Here is a 27,432-nt window from a genome sequence, read left to right on the forward strand (position 1 = left end):
TTTGAGGGCTTGAGGAAGTAGTGAAAAAGAGGGTTGACTTGGGCAGAACAGACAAGAAACACAAATAAAGAACTGAAAAGTTTATCTCCTCCATGGAGGAGGAGGAAGATGTTTTTGCTGATAAACTGCATGTGACCTCTTGGTGTAACTTTAATGTTCTGTCACTCTTCTAGGTTCTCAACCCTTTTTACATTTTTCAGTTGTTCAGTGTGATATTGTGGATCACTGATGAATATCACTACTATGCATTAGCAATTGTGATCATGTCTGTAATATCCATTGTTAGCTCCCTCTACACCATTAGAAAGGTAAGTTGAAAGAACACAGATCCATCTTTTCAGATTTTTACTGATCGGTGTATTTTGATGTGGAATTGCCAATGGTTCTCTTTGAGACCCTTCTCTGCTGGCTTGCCATATAACAGAAACACTGAAACTCACTGAAATGAAACCCTGACACACAGACTTATGTCCCAAGTTGTGTTGACAGTAGTGATTCCATCTTGCAATGTTTCTTTGTTTGAAACAGAGTCCAGTGCAACTGAGCACCAGCCAAGTGGATTGATTGTTAAATTGGTGATGCATTTTTATCTGTAGCCTTGGCTGTAGCTCTTGAAAATCAAAATAGGAATTATCCTTAAATTGCAATCTCTGAGTTCAGACCAGAGACAGCCCCCTCGTCCCCTCCTTACCTTAATCCAAGTTCACACAAATACTGCAGTTTCTACTTCTGTATGTTAGCTTCCAAATGTTTTCATAACATTTTGTGTGACACTGTGTATCTGCTTCCAGAATGCTGTTAGAAGTAGGAACCTTTACAGGTCGATAAACTCAAACTTTATTTGCCCATTAGTTTCCTAAATTATGTTCAAGAGAAGGTTTTGAGTAACATTTTGTTGTAAAAGGATATTAGTGAAGAATCTCATTACTTGTAGAGATAGAATGTGCATTTAGAGGAAGACAAACTGTGCTTTTAAATAATGAAAAACTCTTTTCTCCCTTTTGCAGCAATATGTTATGTTACATGACATGGTAGCAGCTCACAGCATTGTCAGGGTTTCTGTCTGCAGAGGAAACCAAGGTAAATTTCATAGGCAATTGAAAAGAACAGTTTGAAGTTGATGTGTGTTTTTCTTTGATCAGCTTGAAACACTTGTATTTGTTAGCAAAACTGCATGACAAAAGAAGCTGCAAAGTGGAATTTAGATAGGATTGTCTTTCTAGATAGTATCAGGTTTGTTCTAGATTTGGTGCTTGTCCTATCCCTGTTTCCCATTGTGAACCACTCCACATATAACTCTTTCTTGGCTTAAAGACCTGCATGCCTTGGGTTTGCATTAGAATTGATACCCAGGGGCTGCAAATTCATTTTGGACTTGTGCTCATTTGGATACCACAGTAGTCAAAGGCTGTTAGATTGTGGTGTGTGATAGACTGTTTTGTAAAACAGGCATTTGTGTTGGACTTGGGTGTTTACACTAGAGTTGTACTGTAGTCAATTGTTGATAGCTTTTGCACAAGGTTGACTTCTTTCATTTGTTAAGATGAGCTGTGTCCATGTCCTCTAGAGTTCACTCTATGTCAATGTCCTCTCGAGTTCACTCTGTGATGGAATTCGGTTTTACCAGTGGGTTTTTCCTGTATCCTTCAAAACGCTTTTCATAATGCCACAAATAAAACGGAGTTTGATCTTAACTGTCGCCACCTGGAGCTTGGCTGTGAGGTTCTTTATCAGGTTTTGGAGGTGGTGGTTTATTTTCAGGTAAACTTGTCTGTGTTTAAACACTCAGAAATAGAAGAAATCCTTTCCACCGACCTTGTGCCTGGAGATATCATGCTGATTCCATCGAATGGGACAATTATGCCCTGTGATGCAGTACTTCTCAGTGGTACCTGCATTGTAAATGAAAGCATGCTAACAGGTAAAAGAAACTTCATGCAGTGTTCTGTGGCTAAAAATACTAGTTTATACCTGTGTACATGCTTAACTTGCAGAATGTTCTAGCAAGAGTGGCTATGATGAATTTTGCTTGAGATATGAATGTTCTTGCAATTACATCTGCTTCAAAGTACTTCTGTATTTGTGTCCTGGTTAGCTGCACAGCTATCTGGTACTGCTAGGCAACTCCAAAAATGAGTCATGGTTTCTTGTTTGAAAAACTTTCTTCTTGATAGTTTGTCTTCCTGCCTCTTGACTTTGGTGCTCTCAGTACAGATTGAGTTCTGCAGTACATTGCTTCTGAAGTTTTTTTTCATGAACTTTTTTAGCTTCTTCCAAGAATGAAGGTAGTGCACAGAATATTCTGCTGTATTTAAAATGGCCTTTTGGAAAAGGTTTGACATACTCATTGGACTGGGTGGGTGGTGAGGAACTGCTTAGTTCAGCAGAATTCAGGAATTATCTCAAGTTGTGCCTGCATACTTTGAAACCAGGGACCTGATGTATTTGGAGGATAGCTTCAGCAAGTGGGATGGACTTGTTGTTACTCCTAGAATACTCTGTCCAAACTGGCAGCATTTAGGAAGTTGCAGTTCAGAGATTGTTTTAATCATGTTCAATTCTTTGGATATTCTTCAGCCTCTTGCTGCTGCTAGTACCTGATAAAAATTGATTGCAGCCCTGGCTTGAGTGTACTCAATTACCAAAGGAGCTGAGGATAATTTTTTTGGTTTCTACTTTTTCCTGAGTGAAGATGGATGGAGAGGGTCCAGAGGAGGGCCATGAAAATGATCAGGAGGTTGGAGGACCTCTGCTACAAGGAAAGGCTGAGGGAGCTGGGGGTGTGCAGCCTGGAGAAGGGGAGGCTCCGGGGAGACCTAATAGCAGCCTGCCAGTACCTGAAGGGAGCTACAGGAAGGCTGGGGAGAGACTGTTTGCAAAGGCCTGCAGGGACAGGACCAGGGTCAGTGGCTTCAAACCAGAGAAGGGCAGATTCAGATTGAATATCAGGAAGAAGTTCTTCACTATGAGGATGGTGGAACACTGAACAGGTTGCCCAGGGAGGTGGTTGAGGCCCCTTCCCTGGAGATATTCAAGGTAAGACTTGACAAGGCCATGGGCAACCTGATCTAGTTGAGGATGTCCCTGCTGACTGCAGGGAGGTTGGACTGGATGACCTTTGGAGGTCTCTTCCAGCTTAGACCATTCTATGATTCTGTGCTGACAAGTGAGACTGTGGAGTAAAAACATGTCTTGGTGAGAAACTCTTTTTTTCCATTCAAGGTGAAAGTGTTCCTGTCACAAAGATAAATCTCCCAAATCCTTCAGAATATCCAAAAGCAGGGGGAGATGAAATATACAGCCCAGAGGTGCATAAACGGCATACTTTGTTCTGTGGAACCAACGTCATCCAAACCCGTTTTTATACTGGAGAATTGGTCAAAGCCCTAGTAGTGAGAACAGGTACCAATTAATTTTTTTTTTTTTAAATCACTTATTCACATGCTACTTGCTTTTGTAGATGTCATCTGATACTTTGGAGTATTGCATTGTATGTTGCTAAGCATGGTTCAATTGAGTATACCCCAAAGAATTTGATAAATGTCCTTAAGCATAATGGACCTGGATGGTGTCCTGGAGAGTAGCGGTTGGCAAGCAAGAATTGAATCAATTAACATCCATTTGAAACTTATCTGAATGTATTTTCAAGTCTTTTAGCTCTTGGTGGAACTGCATGCACCTACCTCTTGGAAAAGATTTGATGTCCCATTGGACTGGGTGGGTAGTATGGAACAGCTTAGTTAAGCAGAGTCGTTGGCAGTGTCATGTATTTGTCTTTGCCTGTGGTTTTATCAAAGCATGTCTTTGGTCAAGCCCCTTCTACAGAAGTGGTTATTCATAGTTAAGAGTTTGGTTTTAAATAACACAGATGTTCTGTTAAAAAAACATTGCTCAGAATGGCATAGGATGTATGGTAGTCTACACCAGTACACAGACTAATGTAGTTGTGGGATTCTGCTTGGCAAAGATGATCTTAAGAAAACCACCACAAAACAGATGAATGTAAGCTGGAGAGGAGAAGGCTCCCAGGAGACCTTCTTGTGGCCTTCAAGTATCTTAATGGGGGTCTACAAGAAAGCTGGTGGGGGACTTCTGAGGGTGTTGGGTAGTGAGAGGACTAGAGGAAATGGAGCAAAACTAGATGCGGGTACATTCAGATTGGATGTCAGGAAGAAGCTCTTCACCATGAGGGTGGTGAGAGACTGGAACAGGTTGCCCAAGGAAGTGATAGAAGCCTCATCCCTGGAGGTTTTTAAGGCCAGGCTGGATGTGGCTCTGAGCAACCTGATCTATTGTGAGGTGTCCCTGCCCATGGCAGGGACATTGGAACTAGATGATCTTTGAGGTCCCTTCCAACCCTGACAATTCTATGCTTCTATAAGCTATAATCCAAGCTATAGCAGAATTGAATAGAATAAATTTGACTACTTTTGACCAGAATACTATTTAAAGCAAGTTTTCCAACAAATATCTTCATCCAGTTTTCTCTTCACCTTGTGTTAGTCTGTTTTAACAGTAAATGTTCCTTTTTTTTATCAAATTGTTTTCCTAGTCTGTTTTTTTTTTTTTCCCGAAGAGAAAAATATTTCCCTTTCCTTGAACACATCCCCCCCTTCATTAGTATCCATCTCAAATTGTTTCTCTAATAAATTTTAAGTACCCAGCCTCACGTGTGCATACAGATGCATGGTTCAAAACAGCAACAGAAACAAACTGCTGAAGACTTATTTCTTCTTTATCTGCAGGCAAGATAATGTGGCACTTTTTTAGAGTCTGAAACTGTGGTTTGGAACTCTGACAAGAAGAATTGTAATTGTTTCCAACACACTTGAGTCTTACTGCCCTGACATCTGAAGCAATTTCTTTAATCTGCTCTTTGCCCATGACAGATCAGTTAGCTCCTATGTTGTAAACAGGATGAGTTTAACTCTGTGGACCTTGTTCAGTTTTTATGTATGGCCAAGTATGCTTTTCCTGCTGTGACTCTACATGAGACAGCAGCAGAAGGATCTAAAACCCTCTCTGTTCTCCTGCCTGCTTTACAGGGATGGCTTTTAGGCAAGTAGAGAATTTACCACTCCACAGAACTGGATAGATGTCACAGTGCTTGTAGCTTCTTGCTCCTAAGGTGTCCAGTAGTAAGAACTAAAGAAACTCTTATCCAGTGAGATCCAAGTGAAAATCCCTTTATCTGAGGGAGGGGGGTGCCACAAAATTGAAGATACTAGAGAATTTAGTCCTTAAAAGGATATGACTGGGGACTGTACCCACTGTACTCTTCAGGAGTTAAGCCTTTAACTTGCAATGTTTGTTATTGCAGTGGAAAAATGCATAACATACTGAGGAACTGAATGTATTCTTGTTTTCTGTTCCTGAAACTCAGTTCATAGACACATTAGTGTGTGTGTCATTGTGGTTCACATTATGATTGTAATAAATTAAAAAATGGTAGGTTTGTTTTTTTCAGAGGACAGAAGGTATCTGCACATCCAGTATGTTCTCAAGAAACCACAGGAGGTTTTCATGTACTCTTTAACCTTGGTGTGTCCTATGTGGCTGCAGAATCTTCAGCAAAGCCATTAAAAAATATTCAAAAGTAGTTTTTTGACTGCTGTGTTGAATTACAAAGCATTCATGACTCAAGTACATACTGACGTGCTGAACTTCTCAGAACAGGCCCATGGTTTGTATTCTGCAGTAGCACATTTAAAGCCTGGAGGCTTCGTGCCTTGTTCTTCTTGTGATGAACTCATCCTCTTTTAAGACTTGATGCAAGAGCTGCTTCGTTCTGATAGGGTCTTGTATGCCAAATGCCAGTGTGGAGGGCTTAGCTTTTGCTGGGAGGGCTTAGCCTTTGCTGTCATGACTTGTCCACTGAGGAACTGTCAGGGAACTGTCACTAATGCCTGCAGACCTGATGTGGACACTGAGACTCTGGTAACAGACTTTGAAGCCTAAACAGATACAAAATGTTTGAGCATACAAAACTGGGCACTGGTATTGCCCCTCTTCACACGTTAAAGCAAAGGTTCAAGGAGGATCTCAGGATATCTAGTGGTTGTTTGACTCCCAAGAGCCTTAGAAGAAGAATAAGCCTTAGAACTCTCCCTAGTTTAGGTGTCAAATTGCAGTCAAGAAGTTGGTTTCTTCAAACCCACTCTGTACACTGCAGGTTTTTCCTGAGTCTTTCTGCCTGGCAAGGGATCTTACAGAGACTTGCCACTGAAGTATTTAAGGTTGGACTCTATGAGTAACTTAATTTGGGTTTTGCAATGACTGTCTTAATTAGACAGCTAATAAATATAGCCACCATCTCTACACTGAGGGACAAAATGCAGTACAGCACTCCTCCAGGCCAAACCATTTGCATCAGCAGCACGTCCTTGCCATGGGAGAGAAGCATTTTATCTGATGTGCACTTACATTTTTTTGAAGCACCTTAATTACAGCATTGCAAAACATCTGTTACTGCATATTAAGAAACAGCCTTAATGAAATTAGTAGCTTAAGGGTTTCATTGAGGTTTTGTGGTATATTTGAATGTCTTACCTCTTTAAATAACTTACTCCTTTTAATTCTAGGCTTTAGTACTGCTAAAGGCCAGCTTGTTCGTTCCATACTGTATCCAAAGCCAACAGATTTTAAACTCTACAGAGATGCCTACTTGTTTCTCCTGTCTCTGGTAGTGGTGGCAGGCATTGGATTTCTTTACACGGTGGTCAATAGCATCTTAAACGAGGTATGTTTTCATTTCTGGTCCAGAACTGCCTTAAGAAAGAGTTGATGATGATTTCTGTCACACTTCAGGTTATGAGGATCAATTTAATTTGAAGTGACAATGTCTTTGCTTTATTTGTATGTCAGTGAAATGAGAGACACGAGCTTATTGAGGACAAAATTCATCAGAGAAACAGTTTAAATGTATGGTAGTGAAATTTGAGTTTACCTCTGTTTCTACTGACCCAATTACTACATTTTCATCTTCATTATATGTGAGATTACCATCTTAATCATATACAGGTGAAAGAACTAGGATACAGCATGGCTAAAGATTTTAGACTGGATGTTAGGAACAAGTTCTTTGCCATGAGGGTGATGGAACACTGGAACAGGTTGCCCAGGGAGGTGGTTGAGGCCCCAGCCTTGGGCATATCCAAGGTGAGGTTTGACAGGGCTCTGGGAAACCTGATCTAGTTGAGGATGTCCCTGCTTACTGTAGAGGGGGGCTGGACTAGATGACCTTTGGAGGTCCCTTCCATCCCAAACTATTCTATGATTCTAAAGCATATGCTGCATGCAAAAAATCCTTACCCAAGGAACTGATAACTGATAACCCATAAGTGTTTTTTTTCTCTCAAATTTGTGCATTATTCAATTATAGTCCTAAAGTAGTATATTTGCATGGGGAAAAGTGAAAACTTGAAGTTAGGGGTTGTGGATAATTTAGGGATGGCTGATGGTGGGGGCTAGGTTTATGGGCAGTCCACAACATGCACTAGTGGGGAAAGCAATGTGTAGATTTTGCTTTTGGTAACACTAATGTAACACTTAAATGGGGTAGTACATCTTTAAGTGGTGAGTTCTTGTTTGTTAGCTCTGACCTTTATTGCAGGTTCCAGCTCATACCATCATCATAGAGTCTCTTGACATCATCACCATCACGGTGCCTCCAGCGCTCCCTGCTGCCATGACTGCTGGCATCGTTTATGCACAGAGAAGGCTGAAAAAAATTGGCATTTTCTGCATCAGCCCACAAAGGATAAATATTTGTGGCCAGCTGAATCTTGTGTGTTTTGATAAGGTTAGATGAGTTTTGAGACTTTGTGTTGCCACAGGAATTTGTGCAGACTAGCAGCTATGGGCAAATTCATTACTTTCTTGTAAGTTAGATAATTTTTATCCTGTTAGCTTCCAGGTATTATGTGTTCCCCACCTGTTAACTCAATTTAGTCCCAGAAGCTGTTATAATACAGAGCTGCTTTCTTATCTCAAGACTCTCAAGTCCTAAGTTTTTACTGGTACCTTAGAAGTGTGAGAGTTGGGGTCTTTTAAGAGGTCTTAAGTTTTCTTTAAGAGAAACATGAGTGAAGGGCAGTAATGCCATTGGCCAGAATCCTTTGCTTTTAGCTAGTTTTTAGATTTTTTTTTTTCCCTCCTTAGACCTTTCTAAAAAATACTAAGTTCTAACTCTGAATTCATTATTTCCCTGGTAAATATATTGCAATAAGTTAGTGTTTGAGAAAGTAGTGCTAAGGGTTTAGTAGCTATTTTCTGTTACCCCCAACCCCTGAATATAGAGATGTTTGGTTTCTTTAAACTACTTGGATTTTAAGGGTCTGTTTCATTTGTCCTGTTTCTATGGAGAGGCATGACTGCTTTGAATGTTTTTTTTTTTCAAGTTTTTTTTTTAACAGAGTTGGTACTTAGCTGCTATCAAAAAGCAAGGAATATACTGTCTTTCCTGTCCTGAAGACTTGGTTTTTAGTGTGAACCAAATTAAAATATATTGTTCAGGTGTTATTTGGTTAACTATCAGTTTATTTTAGCTTTACCTGAAGATAACCTGCTTCTGAAGATTTTTTTTCTTCTTGCCATGCCCCTTGGTTTATTTTGCAGACTGGCACACTTACTGAGGATGGCTTGGATCTTTGGGGAATTCAACGGGTGGAAAACGCTCGGTAAGGATAAGCTCAGAGCTGCTAGCAGATCTGATACTTAGCTGTGCTTTAACAGCTCCAGCAGGACAGAACAGAAAATTCAGTGTGAACACATTGAGCTCAAACTGAGCTGTAAGAATGCAACTGAAAATATGGTTGAGCTGTAGTGAAAGTTGTAAGTCTCTTACAAAGCTGAGGTGGAATTTAATTTGTTAGTCTGAGACCTCATTAGGTTCATACTGCAGAAATTATACAGTAGAAGTATTGCATGTTTCTTTAATCCTGACCTTCTAAGTGATGGCTTTTTGGGCTGCTAAAATTAATTAGCTTAGTTAATTGAGTTTAGTACAAAGTGACAAGAAGCCTCTGTATGAGGAATCAAACCAGTCAGGGAATTAACACCATCTTTGAAGGAGACAGAGGCTGTGACTGTTTCTGAAGATTCCAGCTGAGACTCTTAATCTGTTTTCTGTGATGTGTGAAAATAAAAGTGAAGAGACTTGTATAGTCCATTTTCTTCTCTTAATCTAAACAAGCCTTTTGAATTGGCTCATAATAAATAATTATAGTGCTAAGTATATTGTTACTTCATTGTTTTAGTTTCCTCTTGCCGGAAGAGAGGGCTTGCAGTGAGAGCTTGCTGAAGTCCGAGTTTGTTGCTTGCATGGCAACTTGTCACTCCCTTACAAAAATCGAAGGGGTACTTTCTGGGGATCCACTTGATCTGAAGATGTTTGAAGCAATAGGATGGGTAAGTGCCTGCTTGTTTCAAGAGAAGCAGTGTTGTTAAGATGAGTGATCTGAAATTTGCTATGCTCTTAGGTATTAGATAAGCCATCATATGCTGTTCGAAGCTCTAACTGTAAAAATGATGGGCTTTTGGCAATAACTTTTGGTGCCAAAGGAAGTCTTAATATGAAAATATTCCTAACCTGTGAATGCAACAATTTGTAGAATTGAAAGGATGCAAAGAACTGATTTACTGCTTTCTGTGGCAAGGTTTCAATACGTGTAAGAGATGTGTAAAATAGCTAAGTGTGTCTTAACTGCTAAATCAAGACACTTAATTGTCACAGGAAATCTTGTTTAGAAAGATTATTGCACCTTGGGCTGATTTCCAAGTCTGATTTTTTTTTTTTTTTTCCAAACCACCCTCCCTCTCCCTTTATGAGCATGTCAGTGTTAATGAATGTGTAAATGTAGCTGATTATTTTTCATACAGATTTTAGAGGAAGCAACTGAAGAGGAAACAGCCCTCCATAATCGAATCATGCCAACAGTGGTTCGACCTTCAAAACAACTTTTCCCAGAATCCAAGCAAGCAACAAATCAAGAAATGGTATAAAAATTCAAAGCAATTCTTTGAGTTAAAATAATGTATTACATGATTTTTTTTTTATAAACTTAATCATGGCCTTATTCCAAAACACTGTCATAGTGTAGTCATTTACATAGGCTCAACAGAGAAATTGAACTGTGAATGGTCTTACAAGTTGTAATCAAGAAATCAAGCTATGAAGTTCTGTCTCATTTAAAGGATACTCAACAGATGCAGTATATTAATCACTTTTATTAAATCAATGACAAGTACAGGGGGACTTTATATTGAGAGTGAGAGTCTTTTAAAATTATTTTGATTCTCTTGGTGATGTTTTTTTTCTTTTGATTCTCCTGATGTTTTTTTTTTTCTTTTGATTTTCTTGGTGATTTTTTTCTTTTGATTCTTTTGGTGTGGTTTTTTTTTTTTTTCATTCTCTGGGGTTTTTTATTCTCTTGGTGTTTTTTCTGTTCTCGTGGTGGATTTTTTTGCTTTCGATTCTGTTAATGGATTTTTTTCTTTTGATTCTCTTGGTGGATTTTTTTGCTTTCGATTCTCTTAATGGATTTTTTTCTTTTGATTCTCTTGGTGATTTTTTTCTTTGATTCTCTTGATGGGTTTTTTTTTCTTTTGATTCTCTTGATGGATTTTTTTCTTTTGCTTCTCTTGGAGTTTTTGCTTTTGATTCTCCTGGTGGATTTTTTTTTTTTTTTTTTGCTTTCAATTCACTGGGTGATTTTTTTTTTTTTTTGCTTTGGATTCTCATGGTGGATTTTTTTGCTCTCGATTCACTGGGTGATTTTTTTGCTTTGGATACTCTTGGTGGATTTTTTTGCTTTTGATTCTCATGGTGATTTAAGTGGAAATAGTTTGTAACTGAGCAAATAATAACGAACTTAAGTGTATTTTTCTTTTCTTTTTAGGAGTTGTTTGAGCTCTCGGTAAGTACACTTTTTCAATTAAGCTTGTACCTCTTGTCTTGGAAGGTGTGTGGATGTAACCCTTTTCTCCCTTCCTTCCTGTATGACACAGAGCAGTTATGAGATTGGAATTGTGCGCCAGTTTCCATTTTCTTCAGTTTTGCAGCGCATGTGTGTAATAGCCAGAGTTCTAGGGGAGAAGAGAATGGATGCTTACATGAAAGGTGCCCCTGAAGTGATTGCCAGCTTGTGTAAGCAGGAAACAGGTAAAGGAACAAACTATTTTTGGTTCTTGTATACCTTAGCTGTAATATGACTAATTTTAATAACTCTAAACTTGGCCTTTTTTAAAGTTCCTGTTGACTTTGAGTGTGTCCTGGAGGAATACACTAAGCAGGGCTTCCGAGTTATTGCTCTTGCTCACAGAAAATTGGAGTCTAAGCTTACATGGCACAAAGTCCAGACTATTAATAGGTAAGAGTGACTTCACTTTTTTTTTAATAAGCAACAAGCTGTAGAAGCTGCATGCTTTGAATTAATTATGTAGTGTTTATATTTGTTTAAAGCAGTTACTACTCTTTAGCTTTCTTCTATCCTGACACGTGTAGTTCTGTGTATTCTTTATTTGTACCCTGGACAATACTAACATAGAAAAGTTTTTCTGTAATAAAATTAATTATGAGGATCATCTTTAAGCCTGAAAGGAGCTGTAGCTGCTTATGCTAACATGACAGAAAACCTTATCTAATTTCTATGTTACTTGAACATGCTTCTGTCTCTTAAAGATTAAGACACGTCGTAAAAAGACCTCATGTGTACGTCTGATTTAATTTCTTCACCAACTGCAGGCAGAATGTCCATTTCTCTAATTCCAAAGCCTATCAGAAAGGTTTGGAAGGTAGAAAGGTTTCTTTCTTCTAAAAAGTAGTATTTCCCATTAACTGCTTTGCAGGTGGTCCTAATTTTGTGGATAATGCTTTCTTATTCCATTGTGTTTGAAAGCATAGCATCGCTATGAAGGTGACTGCTTCGGCTTTGTTGTTTCCTGTCAGCTCTGTGAACTTTTTGAAAAGCAGCACAAAGCAGAGAAATGTTTTTTGTTTGGGTTTTTTTTTTTGTCAGTTTCAGGTGTGAAAATCTAGTAGCAGTGTAATACTCAAAACCTGCAAATACACTGACTTTCGTGTTACTCTCAAAGTTAATTAGTTGCTGTCTTTAATTAGCTGATGCCTGTTAATCTTACTGGGCATGGTAAGATGATTGTATGTTAAAGTTCAGCTAATTTTGAAATTTAGAGATGTACATTCTAAACAAATCTTAAATTTTGGCTGTGGGCACAGCTTTGGGGCACTTTTTCTAGTGGTAACCTTTTTGAGAGTGTAATTTAGAGTTCTCATGGAAGAAACTAAAAATCATTCACGAGAAGAAACCACGTTTTTTCCTACTGGTTTTCAGCTACAAAGGAACCAAGTCAGAAAACTTAATCATAGAATGGTCTGGGTTGGAAGGGACCTTCAAAGGTCATCTAGTCCAAATCTAAATCTAAAAATCTAAAAATGGTATTTTGTAATCATTCATTTATCACTGCTGGACTGAGAGTGAGGGCTGTAGAAAGAGGCCTTGAGCAACCTGGTCCAGTGGAAGGTGTCCCAGCCCATGGCAGGGGGGTTGGAAATAGATGATCTGCGAGGGTCCCTTGCAAGCTGAACCATTCTGTGAATCTGGGAAATAAGTATAACTGATTTTTGTGCTGAAATCTTTCAGGTCACTTTATAAAAAGTAAATCCTTCACTTTTCACAGTTACAAATTAACATTGCCCTTTACTTTGACAAACAGAAAATCAGGCTCTTGAAGCTATATCTAATAATTGTAAGTCTAATGTTCTCATCTTTGCCTCCTTTTCTACAGAGATGCTATTGAAAGCAACATGGATTTTATGGGGTTAATTATAATGCAAAACAAGCTAAAGCAAGAAACCCCTGCTGTACTTGAAGATTTGCATAAAGCCAACATTCGCACTGTCATGGTCACAGGTTAGCGTGGCAGCCTTCATACTCAGACAAAAATCCATCTCTTTTGCTCTTACTCTAATTACTGTGCATGAAGTAAAATTTTAGTGTCATTAGGCTAGGATTATGCTGTGTTTATAGCAAGACATTTAGAAAGGATTGTGAGACTATTCAGACACTGATCTGTTTCTTTTTGGGGGATGAAAGGGTGGCTTCAGTAAGTCAGGTCAGAAACCAGCATAGGGATTAATTCTGCTGCGTAGTTTTCTCTCCCTAGCTTCATGCACTTACTTTGTGCTAAACTGAAGGGTGAAAAACCTTACAGGTCTTCTAGATTAGACTAGGTGAAAAGCACTGGGAACTGCTTGAGAGTCCAGCACAGAGCCACAAAGATGCTGAAGGCAGTGGAACATCTCCCTGCTGAGGAAGGGCTGAGGGAGCTGGGGCTCTGCAGCTTGGAGCGGAGGAGCCTGAGAGGTGACCTCATTCATGGTTATAAATATGTGAGGGGCAGTGTCAGGAGGATAGAGCCAGGCTCTGCTCAGCAATGTAAAGTCATAGGACAAGGGGCAATGGGTGTAAGCTGGAGCAGAGGAGGTTCCATGTGAACATAAGGGAAAGCTTTTTTTCACTGTGGGGAGACAAAACACTGGAGCAGGCTCCTCAGAGAGGTTGTGGAGTTTCCTTCTCTGGAGATAATTCAAAACCCACCTGGACATGTTCCTGTGTGACCTACTCTAAGTGATGGTGCTCTGTCGGGGGGGTTGGACTGGATGATCTTTTGAGGTCCCTTCCCAACCTTAATGTTCTGTGATTCAGTGTGAAAACCTTGTCTAATCTTATGACAGAAAGTTGAACTTGATGACCTCCTGAGGGTCTCTACCATTTTGAATTATACTCTAAGACAGTTTGTATTGGGTTTATTATTTGATTTTCTGTAAGAGTGACTTGTATCCTCATATATGGGCTGGGTATCTGTGCACAGTGTTTTCCATGCACTGTGTGTGTTTGCCTTTTTAAATCAGAGGTATTGCAACTTTGGAATAATGTTTTGATGGGCCAGCAATCCAACTCAGTGTTTCTCTGACCCTGTTTAAAAAAATTATATTTTAAATGACTGCAGTTTTCTGCCTGATTTACAATATATACAAAAATTTGGTTAGTGGGAGTTCTTCCTGGCTGAAGGAAGCAGACAAAAACCTCTAATGAGGTTAGTGCTGTAGAGGGACTTGCCAAGCTAGGCTTTGAGTTTTGTTTGTAGGCTTGTTTTGCCCTCCTGTCGTCACTCCTGTGTTAGGCCAGTTTAAAACTGACTTTGTTAGCTTTTTTCTTACGTGGACTACCAGTAGATGTTATTAACCCTTTCTAACTGAAACCTTTTCCCAGGGGATAACATGTTAACTGCTATCTCTGTGGCCAGAGACTGTGGAATGATTCTACCTCAGGATAAGGTCATTATTGCTGAAGCACTACCTCCAAAGGATGGGCAGGCTGCCAGGATCAACTGGCATTATGCAGATACCCTTGCAAAATGCACTAGTTCATCACCAGCCATAAACTCAGAGGTAAGTTGAGGATTGCCCTTAGAGTATAAGCAGTTAAGTTTTACTGTTCAGTGAGTTTCTTTTCATCTTTCTCTCTTAAATAGCAAATCTGCTGCCAAGTGTCAAATCAAAATTGATGTTCTAGTTAACTTTCAGGTCTTAAAATACCAAAATAGTAAAACAGCTGGGGGAGCCAGTTTTATAACTGTGATATGGCATTTAATATTTTAGTTGTGCAGGAGCCAGGTTTTTTCTGCATTTCGTTCTGTTAAGACTGTTCTAGCTGCTTGTAGTTGAAATGCTAATCCATGTTTTCCTATTATTAAAGTGTTTTCATTGTATAAAGTTTTCTTTCAAGCAGCATTCTTAGTAACCTCCCCTAGTATTGACTGTGTTAGTAATTACCCCTCTGAGTATGTTAGGAATTACAAGGTGTATAATGTAAATACACTACAGCTAGAGTATTAAACTACTTCTGGCCTTCCAGTATCTGAAGGGTGCTACAAGAAAGCTGGAGAGGGACTTTTTAGGGTGTCAGGTAGTGATAGGACTGGGGGGAATGGAGTAAAACTAGAAGTAGGCAGATTCAGATTGGATGTTATGAAGAAATTCTTCACTATGGGGGTGGTGAGACACTAGAAGAGGTTGCCCAGGGAAGTGGTGGAAGCCTCATCCCTGGAGGTTTTTAAGGCCAGGCTGGATGTGGCTGTGAGCAACCTGATGTAGTGTGAGGTGTCCCTGGCCCTGACAGAGGGGTTGGAACTGGATGATCCTTGAGGTCCCTTCCAACCTTGACAATTCTATGATTCTGGTAGGATATTCCAGTTAAATTGGTCCATGAAAGCCTTGAGGATCTCCAGATGACCAAGTACCATTTTGCAATGAATGGGAAGTCATTTGCAGTGATTTTGGAGCACTTTCAGGACCTGGTACCCAAGGTAAGCATTTTACTTAAGCATGGACACTTTAGATAGTGAAGAGATTTTTCCCTCTGAGCATTAAGGAATCTTCCGTCTTCCAGCTCGTGTTGCATGGCACCGTGTTTGCTCGCATGGCACCCGATCAGAAAACTCAGCTGGTGGAAGCTTTGCAAAACGTAGAGTAAGTATTTGCTTAAGCTTAGAAAGCAGAAGGGTTGACAAGAGTTTGGTGTGATAGGATTAAACAATTACATCTACTGCTAGATGTCTTGCCACATGAAAGAGGCTGTGTGCTAATCTAATTTCCTTGAGTCAGTAAATCAGCCTATTAGCTGAGTAAGAATGAGAGTAGTACCATCTGCTGGCTGGTTGTGAAAGTTCCAGGCTTTTCATGAAGTTATAAAAGATGAATAACTAAACTGACAAACACGTTTTATAGACCTGGTCGCTTGGCTTAGCAAACAACTTCCTCAAATGTCTTCTGTGTATGGAAGTAGTCTGAGCGGGTGACTTCTGTTCAGATCATGGTCAGTGTACTGCTGTCTACTGGTGTCAGTATACAAAATACTACAAAGATCTCTCTCTGCATAGAGTAAAGATGCTTTAGACCACCTTGGAATGATAGAGGGCTGATAAGTATTATTGGCTTGATCTGACTAAGTTTTGTGATTTTTCTATCTACTCCTTGTATGTGTAGTGGCAACAGTATTCACTTTCAGTATTACTGATCACTCATTATGATGCAAACTCTGAACAAGTCAAATAGCAAAGAAGTATATAATGAAATAAGCTAAACCAGTGGTGATTAGGGAATGGTGCAGAATACTGACATCTGTTTTTGGTTTTTATAGTTATTATGTGGGCATGTGTGGAGATGGAGCAAATGACTGTGGTGTAAGTATTGTTTTATTTTCCATACAGAATTGTTCAGTTGAATTTTACAGCTGAGAGCAAGTTTCAGTTGTTCTCTCTTTCAACATTAACTGGCAGGCACTGAAGAGGGCACATGGTGGTATATCTTTGTCTGAACTCGAAGCTTCTGTGGCATCACCATTCACTTCCAGGACACCTAGTATTTCCTGTGTGCCAAAGCTGATCAGGTAATGCCACATACTGTAACTTCTCCTATCTTAATATATTATTTGATGCTGTAGGAAGCCAGTTGGAATTAAAGAACAAGCCATTCATTTTTAGTAGTTGTGTTTCCTTACTGAAAGTACTCTGAGCAAAGGTTTGCCATAGCATGATGTAGTGTTTTTGTCCTTTTAAAGTTGGGGGTTTTGAGTGTGAGTGAGCTTTTACATGTTAGTATGTAATTTATCTTTGTGACTGTGTTAGTTTCCATAAAGGCTGTGTGTGATATCTTGAAGAAGGTAATTGCTTGCAAACTGCTCAGCCTTATATTAAGTAGAAAACAAATTTTCTAAATAGAATGTGTCCAGTTTTTGATTCTAGAATTGGAAATTAGGTAATAATTTTGGATAAAGGTCATCCAGAGAAGAATCTTGTTAAGTCTTGTGTGGAACTAATGAAGTAATGTGTAATCAGAAGCATTTCTAAAGTCAGCAGCTCTGTGGCTGACTGCATGTTCAATCAATCTGTGTAGTAAACTAGCGCTTCACAAGAAGCTTTTGCAAGCAGACCTTCATTTTAAAACCTCTAACCACATAGAGTCCAAGGAGCACTGAAGTAAGGTGGTGGCTCAGTTCATAGGGCATGCTTGCAACTCTGATGCACTTGAAAAAGTGCAAGGAACACTGAAGTAAGGTGGTTGCCCATAAAGCATGCTTGCAACTCTGATGTACTTGAAAAAGTGCAAGGAACACTGAAGTAAGGTGGTGGCTCATAAAGCATGCTTGCAACTCTGATGCACTTGAAAAAGTGCAAGGAACACTGAAGTAAGGTGGTGGCTCATTAAGCATGCTTGCAACTCTGATGCACTTGAAAGTGTATCATTCTGACCCCTCTTTCTCTGTGTATGTTCACCTTCATGTCCCTCACAGGGTTTGCTGATGTATTTGATTGCAGTAACGTTTTGCTAAACAGAGTTTAACTGCTTGTGCAGGAAGCTTTCTAGTGACACGATTGCATTTGTTTTGACAGGGAAGGCCGTGCTGCTTTAGTAACTTCCTTCTGTGTATTTAAGTTCATGGCATTGTACAGCATTATCCAGTACATCAGTGTTACTCTGCTATATTCTGTAAGTATTCTCTAAGTGCTTAAAGCAGTGCCAACATAATCCAGAGATTTGAAATTTCATAGATATTTAATATAAATTGTTGCAAGTGTCTCTGAGTACATAACACCTGCATTCTAAAAACTGCTGTTGAACTAAAAGTATTGACAGTGTGTTTTGCTTTGTTGTCTTTTTTTTAATAGTAACTGTATGAAAAACATTAGAATCATTGAATTGTTTGGGTTGGAAAAGACCTCTAAGATCACTGAGTCCAACCATCAAGCTAAGACCACCATGACCATTAAACCATATCCTGAAATGCCATGGCCATATGTTTCTTATGCCTGTGAACAGGAAGTCTTTACAGTGGGAAGTCCAAATAAGCATATGAACTTATACTTGTCAGCATTTTAAAATAGGTTGACTTGATTTAAAGGCCAATACATTTCTTTTAGGTGAGGATTGGAAGAGAGCAGCTTGCAAGTAGGAAGTTAGGAGGGGGGAAAAGCAAAGTGGAATATTTCCTATTTAACATGATTTGATTCACAATGTGGCTTGTGATAGAAATCCTGTATTTTAGTGTGTTTTCTGGGTAAATTAAACTTGCAAAGTATTAAAAGACCTTTGGGGTGGAAATTCTGACAACTGTATGACTGCATAGTAAGGTTATGGTGTGTTCAGAACTGTGGGCTTAAGCTATTATTTCACTGGTTTGTAAAATTCAGTAATAAAAGTCTGATTACAGATTTCAGTTAAACATAGCTTGCTTATCTTGAAACTGAAATTATTTCATACTTCAGGAATTGATCTGTGAAATGTAGGGTAGTCAAGACTCCTGCAGTTAAAGCAAACCAGTTTGGCAAGAGGCTGTCTTGTTCGTAGAGTGAAGTGTAAAGAATTAATGCCACAGGAGTGTCACTGTAAGATGTCTCCGGGTGTGAAGAAATTACCAATGTTTCAGCTGTGATTTCTGTCTAGATCCTGAGCAATCTGGGAGATTTCCAGTTTCTCTTCATTGATTTGGCAATCATTTTGGTGGTTGTCTTTACTAGTAAGTATCCCTCTGAAGCACTTCTTCTGGTTTCTATGTAGCAGTTTCCACTTGGTCAGATTTTCTTCAATATCTAATGCCATGCTATTTGGAGTAAGCACTCTTATATTTAAGATGCTACAGCTACTACAGTTAATATGTATTAAAAAATCCAAATCACTGTCTACTGAGTTAGATTCACTTGAAGTTTGTGAAAAGTTATCATATGAAAAGCCAGTTGTGGCTATGAAAAGTAGTTCTTTCTTCACAGTACAGGAAGTCATAAATATCTACTGACATGAGGAAACTGATTTTGGATCAAAGCAGACATTGTTCCAGTGTCATCTTTCTCAAATGGTTTGGTTTCTTGCATGCTTAGTGGAACTTCTGTCCACAAAATGCTATACTTGGAAGCTTATTCCACACATGAGCCAGGCACTCAGATGTAGTGGCCTAACAGGAGAAATCTGTTTGCAAGTTTAATAGAAGTTGCTTCTTTGGAGCAATGGCAGACCAAAACTGAGGAGATGAGCTGTAAGTCCTTGTGCCAGACAGAGGGAATCTGGCCAGACACCACTCATTCCTTAAGTCTCATGGCTTTTATTATTGTCCCTTGCCATCCTGTGCTGCTGAGGGTAACCAGCCAGTAGAAGGCACTGTGGCATTATTCTCTTGTGCAGTATAATCTTTTCAGAGCGGCTTCACGCTTGCAGTTCTGGACTAGTTTTTAAAGTGATGTCATGAGCAAGCCATTCTAATTCCACAGAATGTGAACAAGGGTACTCTGGAAAACCATAATGATGTAATGCATAATTTGGGTTTCCTTTCTCTTTGCAGTGAGTCTGAACCCTGCTTGGAAGGAGCTTGTTGCGCGAAGGCCTCCATCAGGTCTCATCTCAGGTCCACTTCTCTGTTCCGTTTTGTCTCAGATCATCATCTGCCTTGCTTTCCAAACCTTTGGGTTTTTTTGGGTCAAACAGCAGTCTTGGTATGAGCCTTGGACACCAGAATCTGAGTAAGTGTTTCAGTGGCTCCAGGAAGGATACAGTAACGATTGGAAAGCTGCTACAGGCAATAATGTGCTCTCTTCTTTTATCGATCCCCTTGGGGAACTTTGGTAAATAAAGCTTCTATATGGCAGCTTCTTAGTCTGCTAGCAAATACTTTGTGTGCAAACATATATATAGGAGTTAGACAGTGGTCAGAGACAGACTGCAGGGTCTGAACATTTCTCAATTTTGGACAGTTGAGATTGAAATTTGAAATGAATGGTTCAGACCTATTTTAACTCCGTTATAAAGTTTTGTTTTCTTGCCAGTGTTCCACTAAATAATTTTCAGAAATATTAATTTGAAGATGTGTTTTAATATTTTATTGGGTTTGGTTTTTTTGAGATTGCAGCGTTTTCTTACCAGTCTTCAAAGTGTATCTGCAGTGATAGCTTCTAGACAGTTCATTTAGCAAATGTACAAGCTGGAAGCATGAAAGAACCTGAAGTTCAGAATTCACAAAAATTGCTATCTCCTTACCACAGTTTTGAACTGCTTCTTACTACCTGTTTGGGTTTTTTTTTAATCTTGTAGTGCCTGTAATGTGTTGGATGCCACAAACACCAGCTCTGCACACCACGAGAATGAGACTTTTCATGATGAACATTACATTAAAAATTATGAAAACACAACTTTGTTTTTTATATCCAGCTTTCAGTACCTCATAGTGGCAATTGTCTTTTCTAAAGGAAAACCCTTTAGACAGCCATGCTACAAAAATTGTAAGTCCTTTCCTACTATACACTGTTCTGAGTAAAACTCCCAAGTGACTGTGTCTTGTTTAGCCATGTCTTGCTTGCAGTTGTGTTGTGCCACTTCAGCTGTAATAGTGTTGCTGGGAGAACCATAGTACAGTTACCTTCTGGTATGCTTGTACCAGTGTATACTTGCAGCCCAGAAAGCCAACTGTATTCTGGGCTGCATCAAGAGAAGTGTGGCCAGCAGGTTGAGAGGGGTGATTCTCCCCCTCTACACTGCTCTGATGAGAACCCATCTGGAGCCCCTATGACAAGAAGGATATGGACATGCTGGAACATGTCCAGAGAGGAGCCATGGGGATGATCAGTGGGTTGGAGCTCCTCTGCTATGGAGACAGACTGAGAGAGTTGGTTCAGTTTGGAGAAGAGAAGGCTCTGAGGAGACCTTCTTGTGGCTTTCCAGTATCTGAAGGGGGCTGCAAGAAAGCTGGGAAGGGACTTTTTAGGATGTCAGGTAGTGATAGGACTAGGGGGCAATGGGGCAAAACTAGAAGTAGGTAGATTCAGATTGGATGTTAGGAAGAAATTCTTCCCCATGAGGGTGGTGAGACACTGGAAGAGGTTGCCCAGGGAGGCAGTAGTAGCTCCATCTCTGGAAGTTTTTAAGGCCAGGCTGGATGTGGCTCTGAGCAACCTGATCTAGTGGGAGGTGTCCCTGCCCATGGCAGAGGGGTTGGAACTGGATGATCCTTGAGGTCCCTTCCAACCCTGACAGTACTTTGATTCTGTGGATTCAGAGATGGAAGCAGGGAAGTATTAAATGCAGAAAGTTGTTTTAATAGTTGCTTTGTTTGTGGAAGTTTATGTGTGTGTGTTTCAGCTCTGCCAGTGAGAAATTTGGTCTGACCTGCTGTCTCTTTATGGCTATCAGCACAGCTTGTGTTATGCAAATCCACCTGGCAGTGGTTTAGAGGGAGGAAAGAGGTGGTTTCCAGGAAGTAATGAACCTATGATACATGAAAAAAACTGTAAAACTCTGATTAATTCTTTTTTTCTTCTTTTACAGTTCTGTTTGTTATATCTGTGATAATTCTTTATGTCTTCATATTTTTCATCATGTTGCATCCTGTCGAATCTATTGATGCATTTCTTGAGGTAAGATTCAGCAGAGATATTCAGATGTCCGTGCTCCTTAGGATAACTCATTGGCTGCCTTTTGGGCAGGCTTTGACCCATTCAGAGCTTTAACTTTTGGAGAAGGATCTGGGAATCCTGGTGGATAACAAGTTATCCATGGGTCAGCAATGTGACCTTCTTGCCAAGAGGGCCAATTTGATCTTGGGGTGCATTAAGAGGAGTGTGTCCAGCAGATCCAGGGAGGTTCTCCTCCCTCTCTAGTCTGCCCTGGTGAGACCTCACCTGGAATATTGCATCCAGTTCTGGGCTCCCCAGTTCAAGAGGGACAGAGATTTGCTGGAGAAAGTCCAACGGAGGGTTACAAGGATGATTAAGGGGTGGAGCCTTACGAGGAGAGGCTGAGAGACTTGGGGCTGTTTAGTCTGGAGAGAAGACTTGAGGGGGGATCTAAAAGATGTCTATAAATATCTAAGGGTTGGGGGTCAGAAAGGAAGGGAAAGCCTCTGCTCACTTGTACCCTGTGATAGGACAAGGGGCAATGGATGGCAAGTACAGCACAGGAAATTCCACCTCAACGTGAGGAGGAACTTCTTCACTGTAAGGGTCGCAGAGCACTGGCACAGGCTGCCCAGAGAGGTTGTGGAGTCTCCTTCTCTGGAGACTTTCAAGCCCTGTCTGGATGTGTTCCTGTGTGACCTGTGCTGGATTCTATGGTCCTGCTCTGGCAGGAGGGGTGGACTGGGAGATCTCCAGAGGTCCCTTCCAACCCCTAACATCCTGTGAGCCTGTGATCTTTAGGTGGGAGGGAGGAAGAATGTCTAGCTGAGCTTGTTTTGAGATGTTTACCTCATATGTGTTGTTAACATCTGCCAACATTCTCTCCCAGCTGGTGTGTGTGCCATACGAGTGGCGCCTAAGAATTCTCGTCGTTGTTGTTCTCAATGCAATTGTGTCTGTGCTGACTGAGGTAAGAAACTCAAATGGAACAAAAGGCTTCTCTCCTAAGTGTTGGGGTTTTTTTTCTTTAGAAAGCATGTTTGTCTTTTGTGTAGAAAGTCTCTTCACAGCATGCCACTGTTTTCTTGCTAAACTTGCAGACTCCCCTTATTACATTTGTATTCCTGAAAACATCCTTGTAGACTACATTGAAGGTGTCAAAGTCTTCTTTTTTAAAAGCATACTTCTTAAACCCTTTTTATTAACAATAGGAAGGAAGGGGGAAATTTGAAAGGCTTATTTCAGCTGTCTCATAGAACAATGCTCTCCTGACTTATTTGCTGCATTAATTGTTTAAGAATAACATAACATAGTAAAGAACTATATCAAATCCTTAGGGGAGTCCCACCTTCATTCAGTTACATATCCATCATCATATGCATAGCTTATTGGTCAGAATAATACAAGTCCATATAACTTGTTCATCTAATCTGATCCATGTCATAGAATCATAGAATGATCTGGGTTGGACGGAATCTCTCTAAGGTCATCCAGTCCAACCCCCTCTGCGGTCAGCAGGGACATCCTCAACTAGATCAGGTTGCCCAGAGCCCTGTCGAGCCTCACCTTGAATATCTCCAGGGATGAGGCCTCAACTGTCTTCCTGAGCAACCTTTTCCTTTTCCAGTGTGCCACCACCCTCATGGTAAAGAACTGCTTTGTGAGTCGAGAAGTAGAGATGTTCATGCAGATCTTCTTTTTCCAGCCCTGAGCTTGTCCAAAGTCAGTCACTGTAGACTGACCTCTTCTGCTGTATAATTCCAAACTTAATATGGGCAGAAACATGCCCTACCTTTCATCCAGGTACCCTATGTTGACAGATACTTCCAAAAGGAGTCTGGATAGAAAGTCAGATATTTATTCTTATAGTAAATCTTCTCCCTGTTACATTGATGCCTTCTTTCCAACCTGAATACATCTGAGTTTTGGTTGCAGCCATTAGTCACTTTTTTCCCCTGCCAAACGAAGAAGCCTTTCAACCTTGCATGCTATAATTAACTGGTTTTAGAGTATAACACTTTCTGCAGAATCCAGTCAGTATTTCCATTACTATGTGAAGGGTTGCTTAGCAAGGTAACCAACATAATGTTTGCTTGGATCATACCATTTTGCCGTTTGAAGATTACTACAGCATCAATATTCTTTCCAATTAACTATTTTTCCCTTTTATTCCTGACTTAAGACTAAAGCCAACCAAAGTTTGCTTGTTTTTAGATATTTGAATCAAAATCATCAAGGTTTTGTGTTCAAAATAGAATTTACCATGTGTGCTGCTTGTTGGAATGTGTTTTTTAGTGTTTTCACATGACAGGTGATAGATAAACATGTCTCTTCCAAAACATGGTAGTACATATTAATTTCGTGGCCTTTGTCTTGTTATTAATAAGTTCATCCTCTCTGAACCTTCTATGCCTTTCTCAGATTGTCTTATATTTTCTCTAACCCTGCTTGTGACATTTTCCTTTCTTTCTTTGACTTTTTTACTACTAAACTCATAATAGCTTTCTTTTTTGGCCTCCTTTTTATTTGTTACAGGTTGCATTTTATTTATATTGCTGTCTTTGCTATAGAAACAAAATAGTTACTCTGAAGCTGCAGAATCATGGCTTTCTTTTGTCTTCCAGTAAATTTAAACCAAACTTCCTAGATGGAAATATTTTTTTTCCTGTTTACTGGAGTTTTTGTTTGTTTGGATTTTTTTTAGTCAGTTTTCATGTTTTTATTACCATCCCTGGGAAATCAGGTCTTTTGATGCCCTGAGATTATTCCTTGTGTTGATACATGGGAGTATAAACATTTGGTGATGGTTACAATTTTCAGTCCAGGGAAAAGTGTTACTGAGAGAAATTTACCTTCTGCTGGAAAAATTACTTTGCTCTGCAGGTGATCTTTAACTTTTGCACACTCTGGTGATGTTTCTGTGTCAATCCATGTACCAGCACATGCCCTTCTCAAACAAATGGTTCTCCTCTGTCTTAAATGTTTGTAAGGTTCCTCTTCCGGGCCTTGTTAGCTGCAACATCAATCTATAAATTTCTGAATTTCTACTAAGCAGAATCTCAGCAATCCAATTACTGTAAAGCTCTTGCTTTCAGCCTCTTCTTTAAACCCCACCCTCCTCTTTTTCCTCTGCAGGTTTGAGTTAGCATCTGTGAACCCTTTAGTCACATAAATGTCATTGCCAAAGCTGACAGGATGATTTGTCATGTTCCTTTCAAACAGGCTTTCCTGTTTATCTTGTTACCCATACTCGAATAGCACAACAGAAGTACCTATAGACTTTAGTTTTATTGACCTGAATTGCTTGGGATCTCCTACTTTGTCTTGAAACCTGTTTCTTCCAGTTTCACTGTTAGCTGAATGTTTTATTCAGAGAGTAAATTGTCTTACTGCACAGCAGCTGTCCAGCAGTGATCCTCAAGCCCTAAACTTTGGTTTATGATATTCACTTCACCTTCCATAACTTGCTTTTGTCCCAGTTTTGAACTGTATTTGTTCAACTCCAGAAGTATGACTCTGGGCTCCCTGTAATGCTTCCATGTGGTGCTGATTGACAGATTGCATCAGGTTGGAAGAGACCCTCAAAGGTCATCTTGTCCAACCTCCCTCCAGCGAGCAGGGACACCTCCAACTAGATCATCCTGTCCAGAGACACATCAAAACTGATCTTGAACTTCTCCAAGGACATGGCCTCAACCCTATCCCTGGGCAACCTGTTCCAGTATTTTACCACTCTCATTATAAAGACCTTCCCCTTTATGTCCAACCCAAATCTATCCCACTCCAGTTTAACAGCATCGCCCCAGTTTAAAACTCAGTAGGTCCAATGTGTTGTGTAGAAGTTTCTTTCACTTCTACTGTAGCTTGTTGGCTTTATGTCCTTCTCTGCCTGGCTGGACTTTCTGCTTGCCAAACCATTCACTACAGAGCTACTGGGTACCACAGATTGTATTCTGAGTGTCTAGGAAAAGCTGCTGGTGCTATCTCCTTATTTTACCAAGGTTATCTGTATGTGTATCACCTAGAGTTTGTTCTGCTGAGACTTGAAGTGTCTCATAATGATGAAACACGTGAGGGACTGGGTATATCTTCTTTTGTCACACTTGCCAGTTTGACACCATTGTGTCTCCCACTATGATCATACACCTTTTTTTCATTACTTCAACAACAGGGAAGGTTTCTGGCTGTGGTTGTCCTTCCATGTGGGTGCCAGACTAGATTCCCAAAGCAGGCATGTTCTTTCTACCAGATGATAGAAACTATTGCACAACAAAGGCAGATCCTAGCAGATGTTCCTCCTTACCCTTTGTGCCTGGTACAGACATGCTTAAACCAGATTGGCTTAAAGAATGAACATGTAACAAGCTGAGTATTTGTTGGCAAGTCCTTTATAAAAGCATTATAAAATTCTGGTATACAATAAAATCCAGCTAATCAGGTCCACTTCTCAATGGCCAAAATCACTCAGGTGTTAGAAATGGAACTTGTCCAAAGATCAGAGATGTAGGCTTAAGGCCATGGAAGATGGAAGAGGTTCACACCTCTGCTCCATTTGTTGAGGGCTCTCAAGTCAGCCCTCACAACTGTCTGAAGATAAGCAGATGTTCTGAACATACTGTGCAGCTTCTGCCCTCTGTTCCAAAGTGTGGAATGGCTCTTACAGAATTCCTGCCAGACTTCCTGCTGATGGTTCAGCTTTCTCACTCCACTGAAGCTTGTCTGGGAATGCCACTGGTTTAAAGCAGACTACAAACAAAGCATAGCTCCAGCATGAAGCACTCTATAACGTCAAAGATGATTCAAGGGGCAACTGCTTTAAGCCCCTCATGTCCGATGCTTCGCAGGTGTTTTGGAGGATGGAAATGCATTAAGAATGTGTATTTATGTTACCTGTGTTGATGTATGCAGTTTTTGGTCCTTGTTGCTGTTGATTTCAAGTACATGTTTGTGTCCTTAAATGTCATGTGAGCACTCTAAGAATGAAAATGTTGAGCACTGAAGTACTGACAAGTAACGTGAACTCTCCGTTTCACCTGGGTTAGTTCTGCCTAACATGCTGTTTCGGGTTTTGTTTGTGATGTGCACACTAACAACAAATGATCATTAGTTTCTCTAATTCTTCCCACTCACTGCAATGTCTCACAGAATGTCCTCCTTGATATGATCCTTTGGAAGGTTGTGTTCAATCGAGACAAACAAGGAGAATACCGCCTCACCATACCCCAGCCGCCTCAGGTTGGAGACCTAGTATTTTGCTGTCATGATTTGAGTGCATGCAGATTAATCAGTTTTGCCTTTTCGTGCTCTGTTAAGTGCCTGTTGCCTTACTTTCAGCTTAAGATTGCTTAAATTAGATTTCCATAACTAGAATATTAAAAGGAAAAGGCTTCTGGATTTACCTTTTTCTCTCTTGTTGACACTCAATGTTAGCTCTGCATACAAGAACTGCAAAGCGCAAACCCAGAGGGTTGCTTTTTGGGCCTCTCTTGCTTTATCTTCAGTTTGCACATTGGCAAATTTTATCTGTGTTGTCACAAGTTAGCGTGCTGGAACTGGGAACGTCTTGATTTGCTTGGAAGCAAAATTGCTGATGCTGAGTCTAATCCAGTTCTTTATTAAATGAGTTTGGGTTAGAGTTTTGGATCGTTTTCTGAAAGCACCAATTTACAGCACATACAAATTAAATGAACGAAAATGCCAAAGGAAAGGATGCAATTGCTACTGCAAGATGGTTGAGGAGATTGAAGGGTTTAGCTTCTGCTTTTCAGGTGACCATGAATCTTGCTCTGGCCTGTTACTGCTACATAAGGAAATCCATATGAATCCCATACAGACTAGCTTTTTCTTTAAGCCTGTTGGCTGGTCTTACATTCATTCTTGCTAGAAGGATCCTGGTTTATTTCTCAGCACTAAATTTTATTCAATGTATTCACTTCAGATTTACATTTGCCCTTTTGAGGCTGTTCAAGAACAAAT

The 27,432-nt window shown here is 40.0% G+C and overlaps 1 protein-coding gene across 3 annotated transcripts in view; it reads left to right on the plus strand.

Annotated features, from left to right (window-relative positions):
- The window catches only part of ATP13A3 (ATPase 13A3), a 40,110-nt gene that overhangs the window by 11,727 nt on the left and 951 nt on the right, over positions 1 to 27,432 (plus strand). For 2 of the 3 annotated variants that reach the window (XM_054385700.1, XM_054385701.1), the window contains 25 exons: positions 174 to 308; positions 1,008 to 1,080; positions 1,790 to 1,921; positions 3,223 to 3,402; positions 6,582 to 6,739; positions 7,613 to 7,801; positions 8,617 to 8,678; positions 9,258 to 9,408; positions 9,880 to 9,996; positions 10,899 to 10,916; positions 11,008 to 11,161; positions 11,249 to 11,369; positions 12,805 to 12,929; positions 14,292 to 14,470; positions 15,265 to 15,387; positions 15,471 to 15,550; positions 16,221 to 16,263; positions 16,360 to 16,469; positions 17,473 to 17,569; positions 18,524 to 18,596; positions 19,413 to 19,590; positions 20,159 to 20,346; positions 21,389 to 21,477; positions 22,346 to 22,426; positions 26,602 to 26,691. In XM_054385700.1, the coding sequence (XP_054241675.1) occupies positions 174 to 308; positions 1,008 to 1,080; positions 1,790 to 1,921; positions 3,223 to 3,402; positions 6,582 to 6,739; positions 7,613 to 7,801; positions 8,617 to 8,678; positions 9,258 to 9,408; positions 9,880 to 9,996; positions 10,899 to 10,916; positions 11,008 to 11,161; positions 11,249 to 11,369; positions 12,805 to 12,929; positions 14,292 to 14,470; positions 15,265 to 15,387; positions 15,471 to 15,550; positions 16,221 to 16,263; positions 16,360 to 16,469; positions 17,473 to 17,569; positions 18,524 to 18,596; positions 19,413 to 19,590; positions 20,159 to 20,346; positions 21,389 to 21,477; positions 22,346 to 22,426; positions 26,602 to 26,691 (2,946 nt within the window). The remainder of the gene's footprint in view (positions 1 to 173; positions 309 to 1,007; positions 1,081 to 1,789; positions 1,922 to 3,222; positions 3,403 to 6,581; positions 6,740 to 7,612; positions 7,802 to 8,616; positions 8,679 to 9,257; positions 9,409 to 9,879; positions 9,997 to 10,898; positions 10,917 to 11,007; positions 11,162 to 11,248; positions 11,370 to 12,804; positions 12,930 to 14,291; positions 14,471 to 15,264; positions 15,388 to 15,470; positions 15,551 to 16,220; positions 16,264 to 16,359; positions 16,470 to 17,472; positions 17,570 to 18,523; positions 18,597 to 19,412; positions 19,591 to 20,158; positions 20,347 to 21,388; positions 21,478 to 22,345; positions 22,427 to 26,601; positions 26,692 to 27,432) is intronic. The other variant, XM_054385702.1, reaches the window with a different exon arrangement.

Source organism: Indicator indicator, chromosome 13 (assembly GCF_027791375.1).
Source record: "Indicator indicator isolate 239-I01 chromosome 13, UM_Iind_1.1, whole genome shotgun sequence".
In the NCBI taxonomy this organism is placed as follows: domain Eukaryota; kingdom Metazoa; phylum Chordata; class Aves; order Piciformes; family Indicatoridae; genus Indicator; species Indicator indicator.